At 46.0% G+C, this 8,703-nt stretch overlaps 1 protein-coding gene across 1 annotated transcript; it reads right to left on the bottom strand.

The window, feature by feature from the left end:
• Positions 1–826: 826 nt before the first annotated feature.
• Positions 827–8,693, bottom strand: LOC118567236 (inositol-pentakisphosphate 2-kinase-like). Its single transcript, XM_036151881.1, has 7 exons — positions 8,470–8,693; positions 5,420–5,479; positions 4,453–4,548; positions 1,403–1,469; positions 1,188–1,306; positions 1,011–1,100; positions 827–856 (listed from the first exon to the last, which is right to left on the bottom strand). Exons 1-7 carry the CDS (start codon positions 8,548–8,550, stop codon positions 827–829), a joined length of 543 nt encoding a protein of 180 aa, XP_036007774.1. The 5' UTR covers positions 8,551–8,693.
• Between the last annotated feature and the right edge of the window lie 10 nt (positions 8,694–8,703).

The raw sequence follows: 8,703 nt of genomic DNA, 5'->3' as shown, positions 1-8,703 counted from the left end.
CTCTTCGTTAGCTTCACCCACAGGAGGAATGTTGTTCTCACATGCATGGAGGTGAGAACTGGGCAGGAATCAGGTTTGCTTGTTTTATTTTTTAACCTTGTGTGGATTGAGCCAGTTTTTTTCCTCCATCATGTTTAATGTAGGAGGAGTGGAGGGCGTCTATCAGAGGAGGATGAAGGAACGTCTGAGGATGTTCTCCGGATGACAGGAAGAACATCTCCATGTTGTTCTGCAGCAGCTGCCGTCAGGCAGTGAGATATTAAAGAATTATTTTTTTCTTTGACAATGTATTTTGGGAAAAGCTGGTTAGTTTTAAACTAAGAGCAACATATATGCTCCGGCCGGTTTAGTTTGCTCACATAAATTAAGAACATGCGTTATTTTTTATTGCTATAACTTGTGTACTGGAACCTTATGACCAATGTGTTTGTGGGAAGACTGATTCTGTATTCCTATTTTTTGCTTATATTGCTGTATTCTGAGTTTGCAATGTTATTTTGCTTCACACACTGCTGAGATGCTGGGAACGGTTTTTGTTTTGGAAACATGTTTTGGAAACGGGACGAACAGATCAGATGGGAGAGAGAACTGGCCACTCTCGCTCCCATCTGATACTTTGTTTATGGGTATAAAAAGGAGGGAACCGCCCTCATTCGTTGAAGTTCTACCGTGGGTCGTGTAAGGGGTGGAACATCACGCTTGTCTGAAAGCAATGAAAGCTTTAAGTGCTTGCTACTTTGCGCGTGTGAAGTGCTTGCTGTTTTGTGTTGCTGTATTCTGTGGGGGATAATAAATATGGGCACTATTATTCTAATAGAAACAGCGTTTATTTGTGTCTTGCCGATCTCTTCCGAACCTGAATAAAAATGTCATAAAACAGGCAGAAAGTTTTTAGGTCAGGGTGCTTTGCTTTGCATTCTGCCTATCTTAGAACAGAGCGGGGCGGGTCAGACCATCAGGCTGTGTGTGTGTGTGTGTGTGTGTGTGTGTGTGTGTGTGTGTGTGTGTACCTTGTAGTGCTGGTGCATGCAGTAGCGACACACTCTGGTCTTGATGTCCCTGCTGACGTGTTTGGAGGACGGCAGGAAGCCCCATTTAGGCTGCAGAGAGAAGGACAAGCAGCTGCTGAGTGACCCGCTGCAGGGTTCTGCTGCAGGGTTCTGGTTCTGGTTCTGGGTGGGTTCTACCTTGATCTCGATGCAGATGGGCGGCGTGGCTGTCGGCTGGTACTGGGTCGGCGTGGTGAGGTTGGGCAGGCAGAGAGCGCAGCCGCTGTAGATGTCCATGACTTTATCGCAGCGCCAGGCTGAAACAGAGAAGTTCTGCTGGGTCAGTACCGTTTGGACCCAGAACCCGCCTGCAGCCAGCGGTTCTGTCCAGAGAGGACAGAACGGTATCTCACCTGGTCTCTGGTGCTGAATCTTGATGGATAACTGGCGAACGAACTCCAGCGGCAGTCGGACCACTTCCTGCAGACCAAATAAGGACGTGAAACGGGTTATTCTGGACTTCCGGGTCGACGCTGAGACGTTCTGCAGCTACTGGTTCTGCTGCAGGAACAAAGCTGCTGCGGGTCAGAAGCGGATCTGAAAGCAGGAAGCGTCTCGTGGGATTTAAAGACGAACGGTTCCTCAGACCGGTTCTGGGTTTTGGGGGGATTTCAGCACCTTTACGCGGTTCTGAGCGGGTTCTGGACTCAATTAAACATCAAGAACATCTTCTAGTTTAGTCATAAACGGTACCGGACCTGACGTGTGGAAGTGAAACGTTCCACAGAATCTCGTTGGCAGAAGATACAGCCGTTTAATCTCAACTGAATAATTTTACGTAAGATCTGGTTTAAAAGCTCGTTAAGGTCAACGACCAGAACCACCTAAATTCCACACGTCCCACGAATAACGCCGTTTGGGTCCTTTAACGGAACATCAGGCAGTTTATCTGCTGCCTGATTTATTTTCAGATTATTTGTCGGTTCTGTTTGGATTATTCTGAATATTTAGACGTTGATTCTGATGCCGCTCAGATTGATCATCGGCTCGTTGTGCTTCAGCTGCTTCACTTTTCTTTATTTTACGTGTTTTACTTTATTGTTAAGGTTGATGTTTGCATGTCGTCTTTCCGCTTTCTTCCACTAAACTTTCCATTAAAACCACAGACTTACAGCTTTATACCAGCAGCCATCTTCTGCCTCTCTGTAAATTTATTCACGGTTATATTCTGAAGGCTATCTGCCTTTCTTCTTACTTCTTGATTTTAATGAAAATCGTTTTTAAAATCTAGATCTGCCGGAGTTTTAGAATATTTTTAAGTGTAGCTTTAATACATTTTAAGTTTATTACATTCAGAATCTGCTTCTGATCCATGAATAAAGCAGCATCTTGTTTCACAGATGGACTCGGAAAGGTGGATTTTTGTTCTTTTGATGATTGGCAACAATTAAAGCTAATTATATTTTTTTAGGACATCTGAAAATGACCGTAGAGCCGTTTAATGCTTACAATAACTGAGTATAAACACATGATCATCATCCTCGTATCAAGCAAACTTTCTCAGTATATTATTCACCAAGAATAATTACTTTTTTTGGAATGACCACACTGCAAAAACAGAACTAAAAATAAGTAAAATTTTCTTGAAATTAGTGTATTTGTCCTGAGCAGGTAAACAACATTATCTGCTAATGGAAATAGTAATTTTACCCCTAAAATAAGATAATCAGATTTACTGCACTTGAAATAAGATGATGGAGATGAGTTCTTCCTATTTAAAGTGCAAAAATCTTATTCCATTGGCATATTATCTTATTTACCTGCTCAAATAAAGGACAAATACACTAATTTCAAGAAGATTTTAACTTATTTTAGTTCTGTTTTTGCAGTGCATGACTTGGATGACTGAGAATCTTCACCAGCATTATTCACCAAGGCAGGTAAATATATCTCACCTGGTGTGAGCTTACCTGTGAGCGAACACAGGTGAGTCTGAGCGACTCAGCTTAGGGGAAATATTGAAGGTACACCTGGTTGCACCGCGCTGACATTTTAAACTTCATAGTCTGCCGCTCTTATTGGCTACATTTGTTATGACAGATTCCTACATTTCCCACAGTGCACCTGTCTGTGGACTCATGTTGGTCTACTGCCGCTGTTTAGAAAGGCTCATTCTAATAAAATGAACCGTGAACACACAGACTGCATGTGGGTCCAAACTGGACCTGCGTGGTTCTGTTTATCCAGCAGAACCGTGGCGCTGCAGCGGACTCTTAAAACAAGTTTATGAAGGTTTTATTTCCTTTTCAGTCTCATAATTCAGGTTTTCCTGTCAGGACGAGGCGGCTGGAGGCTTCTGGGACGACTGAGGACGTTTTTCTGCAGAACTCTGCCGGGCAGGGCAGGGTTCTGGGGAAAGGTTCTGGTTCTGGTTTCAGTGAAGAAACCTGATCTCAGGGGGAGTTTGATGTGAAAACCTCGCCAACGAGAAGTTAAAACCACCTGGTTTCAAACCGACACCACTTCCTTTTTCAGAACCAATGGACCCGTCTGTCCCGGTTTCACAACCAAACTCTGACTTGGTTCTGATGGTCCTGGTACCGATAATGAACTTTTTTAACTGTGTGAACCCAGAATCACAACAACACATGAATATGAATCATTAAAAGGTAAATTAAGGCCAAACTTGTTAAAGTCATGAAGGTTTTATTTCCTTTATTTTCATATAATCCGGGATTATTAACCAGATTCTTAACATTTAGTTCTATTCGGTTTTATTTTTACACCCGTCTGTTATTTTATTTTTTATTTTTGTTAGAAATGAATCAACATTAATATTAGAAACCATGTTTATTAGTTAATCTTTAGTAAACTGTTAGATTTTCTATCTTTATTCTTTTAATAAATAAAAAAATGAATATCTGGATTTAATCTGCAGGTAAAAATCATTTTACTGCTGAGTCATCGGTTCAGTTCTGGACAAAAACCCGATTCAATGACCAGAGGTTCTGAAGGATTCCTGAACCAGAACCAGCAAGTCCATGTTGGACAGGAGGCCAATCAGGGCGCAGGGGGCGTGGCTTGTGTCATGCTGGGCTTTGATTGGCCAATAAAAAAAAAAAAAAAAAAAAACAGGTGAATTTTTAGCTGCTAGATAAACAGAACATTTAAAAAAAAACAACAGTGTTGGGGGACCAGAACCAGAGCAGAACCAGAGCAGAACCAGAGCAGAACCAGGGTAGAACCAGACAGGCCCGCGGATCTGAGCTCCTGCTCTCTCTCTCTAAACTGTAAAATCAGTTAAAACCTTCCGCCCTCTTAGCTGAGTCCATGTGTGTGACGTGAAGCTGGAGCGGTTCTGGTCGGGTCAGCGACCCAAACCGTGTCTTACCCCACTGTGGACGAAGTGTCTTACCCCACTGTGGACAAAGTGTCTTACCCCACTGTGGACAAAGTGTCTTACCCCACTGTGGACGAACTTGTCCCCCAGCAGCCGGCTCATGACGTTGGAGGTGAAGTCCACGATGTTCTGGATCTGCCTGAAGGCCTGCTCCGCCGTCTGAACAACACATCAACAACATGCCGGGTCAAAGGTCGCCGTTCCGACCCCCGGTACCGCCCGACCCGTCAGCGCCGCGGTTCTGCTGGCACCGACGGGCCCGGCGGGACCAGGACGTGCCAGTGGAACACGCAGGGAAATATATTCAGATTAAATTAAAATCAGCTGCGAGCTTCATGCAAATCACGGCTGCAGGTGAGGAGCTGAAACAGAACCGCCAGAACCAGAACCTCCAGAACCAGAAAGTCCACATGTTTTCATTTCAGCTGCCAAACTGAATGAAAAGAACTGTGTGGATCTCATCTGGATCAGAAACCAGAACCCGGGTCAGACAGTTGAACTGGACCTTTCCTGAAGCTCAAATCAGATCCGATACTCAACTGGACCCGGTTCCCATCCAGAACATCTCCGGTTCTCCTGGGTTCTCAGAGCTCTGCTGTTGTTCTCTTTGGACCTTGGTTCTGTGCTAAGGTGGCCGTCAGGAGTCGACACCCTCCTGCCTGAATGGTTCTGGGTTCAGTTACCACAGATTCTTCAGAACCCGGTCAGGTACCGGACTTAATAAACAGCCAAGGTCCAAAGAAAACCTCAAAGAGATCCTGGAGAACTTTAGACCCAGATCACCGCAACGGGTTCTGTTGGGTTCTGACCCGGATGAAGCGTCTGCTGCTGCTCCACCGACCCGAAGGCTCCTAATAAAGTCCAGAACCGGTGGTTCTGAGTCTAACTCCGGTTTGTCATGACGGTCGGTGGGAAGCAGCAGGGACGGTTCTGGTTGGTTCTGGTAGTGAAGTAGAACCAGAACAGATTTGGCGTCATGAAACAACCCGAACGGATCAGAACCGCTCGGAGGAACAAAGAGGAGCTTCACCTGTGGCGGGTTCTCCGAGTCTTCAGCCGGGTACTTGAGGAGCCGCAGAACCCTGCAGTGCTGCGGGGACAGAGAGAGGCCCGGTTAGAGGTCCGGTTAGAGGTCCGGTTCACACGTAACCGGGTCGGGCTTTTATCGACAGCAGAGCGGCTGGTTCTGGTCTCCTACACGGCCAGAACCTCCCGCCTCCCTGGGAACCGGACTTCAGACGAAGCTGCTCCACACGAGTTTACCTGAAAATGAAATGAAACTTTGACCCGGTTGGAGAACCGGTTCCCCCCCCGGTCAGAACCGGCTGGACAGCGACCAGAATAATGAGACGGAACCGACCCGGCAGAACAGAATACCCGTCAGAACACGCAGCCAGGAGGCGCGGTTCTGCGGTTCTGGGTGTGCCGGGCCCCGGGGACATGTCCACAGAACAAAGACCGGGTCAAGGAGGACCCGCCTTCCCTTCAGCAACCGGACCGGCGCCGGGAGACACAGGTCCGGTTGCCGACCCGCTTTAGTTCACCGGTTCTGACCCGAGTTCTGCACCATGCAGGGTTTTGTTTATCTTTAGCAGCAGGTGAATGAACCTGACAGGAACCGAGGCGCGGGGGCCCGGCAGAACACGTCCAGAACAAGTCCAGACCCGGGTCCACCGGGCCTGAGGCGCTGCTGGTTTCCTGCGCCGGCACGCCTAGGCCCGGCTGACGGCCCGGATCGGGCGTGGTCCGACCCGCCGCAGGGGAAAAGGCGTGCGCCGTGCGTACAGAAACCTGTTCACAAACAGAACCGGTTCTGACCCACAAAGCTGGCCGCTCCAGGGCCCAAACAGCCGGAACCAGAAGTTTAAAGAGAGACTAAAGCGATCCAGAACCGGTCCGGTCCCTCAGGCTGCTGCCAGGTGAGCGGTCATCAGAACCGACCGGACCTGCAGCCGCTGTTCTGACGGGTTCTACGGAGAACCGACCCGGTGAGTCAGTGAGCCGTTCTGGGTCAGAACAATCCGGACTCCCTTCCTTAAAGCCCCCCCATCGTGGTGCGTTCACTGAACCCCGGAGAAAAGAAAACTGCCCCTGACGTTGAAAGTCATCAGATAAATTCTAAATCCCTAAAGTCCAAACAGGAACCGGGTCCTGGCGCTGGAAGCTGTGACGGGTCGGCGGACTTTTCCACCCAGAAACAAACTTATTAAAAAAAATAACTTAACAACCGAAACTTTAAATATTTACTCATAATCAGCCGCTTTAACTAAACTAATTAAAGCCAATCAGCAGATTTACATGACAGCAAAAACATCATAAAGCTGCAGCTCTGGGTCAGAAAGAGGAACCGGGCTGAGAGTTTGGGTCGGAACCAGCGAGCCGTGGTTCTGTACTTCTGTTTCACATTAAGTCTGTCAGTCAGACAGCAGAACCAGAACCAGAACCAGAACCGGTCTTTTCACCGTCAGTGCAGCACAAAGCAACTTTTATCGGCTCCCCTGCAGCCCTGACTCAGACCCTTGAGCAACCTTCAGGCTCTGATTCACCCGTTGCTCAACACCGGTCCAGCCTCCGCTCGGTTCTGGCCGCTCAGACCCACCGGAACCGAACCCGGAGGAGCAGCAGCCGTCCTGTCAGAGAAAAGTTACCAGCTGATGCTAACCGCGTTAGCTTCGCGGCTGCCCTCCGGTTCTGGGAGACTTTAACCGATAAAACTCTTCAGATCATCATCGGATCTCCTCGGTTACATTTCTAAACGGGATTCTCGTGTGATGACGTCAATTAAAAAGTTGTTATTCCGGTTTTCCAGCCTGAAACCGCTAGCTTCTGAGCTTTAGCGGCGGACGAGCCTGAAGTTGGCTTCCGGTTGGCAGCTGTTTGAAAACTTTTCATCACAAAGTCAAAAAAAAAAAAAAAAAAAAAAAATGAGAAAAATAAAACCTGGTCTGAATTTTTCTGGACTGGTGGAGATTCTTTAAAACTGGGTTCTGTGAAATGTTCCGACTTCTAGAACCAAACCTGGACCGGACCAGAACTCCTGAAGCATTGTTCCTGTTTTTATCTCTGAGATAAAGAAGGATATTCAAATCAAATTCAAAAATACTTTATTAATCCCGAGGGGAAATTAAATAAATAGAATTAGAAATGTTCATCTGGACCATGTTGGTTCTGGTTCTGGTCCAAAACCACGACGAGAGTCTCAGAATCCATTAAAACGTTTAATGTCATGTGAAAAGTGAAAAAGGTTTGTTTTGCTTTAAGAGGCTTTTCAGTGTAAAATAACTAGGTTGGTTTAATTTGGATTTTTACTTGTAACAGCAAATATTTAATTATTCTTTCGATCTGCACTTAAATGTATGTTATTTCATTGGTTTTGCCACCTAAACTTTACTTTAATAACTAAGTTTTAATTACAGGGTCATGTGTCAGAGGCACATTTAATTTAACCTGCGTTTTAACAAATCTCCAGTATTTGTTCTCCTGATTTGCTGCTAATCAGCCTGAATTTCCTCACTGTGAGACCATAATTTTTAAATTGTTGTTTTATTTTATAAGTTTCTGTAAATGCAACATAAGAGTAAAATAGAAAAAGGACTGGGCCAAGAATTGGCTGAAAAGTTGACATTTAAAAGCTGAATAAAACATTTACAGCATTGCTAAGACTGGGCTCATGATTCTTATATAGAAAATAACTTGTTTGGTTTGTATTTTTATTTATGTAAGCAATAAAGTATTAAATCTGGAAGTCCAGCTGTTTCATCCCAACAGTGTAGAAACATTAAGAAAGAGTTATTTTCATGTCACAAACTTTGATTTTAAACTATTTAGTCCCTGTAGAAGAACCCAGACCAGGTTTACTTATTATAATAATAATAATAGTTTTATGTCCTAAGTTTGGATGTGATCTAAGGTGAAAATGAAGACTCTAAATTCAACATTTAGTGAAATGTCTCAAAGTTCCAGCTAATAAACCCTCTTTAAATGACTCCAGGGTTTTTTCCTGCAGATCTCCAGGTTCTTTAAAAACTTCCAGCTACCAAGCAGACACCAGCTTCAGCGCCGCTAGCTTAGCTCACCCACCTGAACATGGCAGACCACCAGGCTCTTGTTTCCTTCTTCGTGGTATTTCCAGTCATTTTCATCCATCCTGTCCATTTCCATCACACCGCGGAGAACAGAGCCCACTCCTGTCACACCACAGACGGACTCACGACAGCGCCGCGGCCCGCGGGATCCTGCTGCTGCTGGCGGCGGCGGTGGACACCCGCTTCTCGGTCGAGGTCCGGCCCTCTCTGAAGCCCCGCCCTCCAGGAA

The sequence above is a fragment of the Fundulus heteroclitus genome, chromosome 20 (genome assembly GCF_011125445.2).
Source record: "Fundulus heteroclitus isolate FHET01 chromosome 20, MU-UCD_Fhet_4.1, whole genome shotgun sequence".
Taxonomy (NCBI): domain Eukaryota; kingdom Metazoa; phylum Chordata; class Actinopteri; order Cyprinodontiformes; family Fundulidae; genus Fundulus; species Fundulus heteroclitus.
The sequence above is the reverse complement of the archived record's forward strand: the minus strand, read 5'-3'. Positions and strand labels throughout refer to the sequence as shown.

What these genes read in the sequence shown, in the direction of transcription:
- LOC118567236 (XM_036151881.1), bottom strand. Translation starts at nt 8,550, where the DNA reads ATGGAAATGGACAGGATGGATGAAAATGACTGGAAATACCACGAAGAA. An exon ending in ACAAGTTCGTCCACAGTGGG is followed by an intron (nt 1,470 to 4,452) that starts GTAAGACACTTT and finishes TTTGGTCTGCAG; the next exon opens with GAAGTGGTCCGACTGCCGCT. An exon ending in GATTCAGCACCAGAGACCAG is followed by an intron (nt 1,307 to 1,402) that starts GTGAGATACCGT and finishes TCTCTGTTTCAG; the next exon opens with CCTGGCGCTGCGATAAAGTC.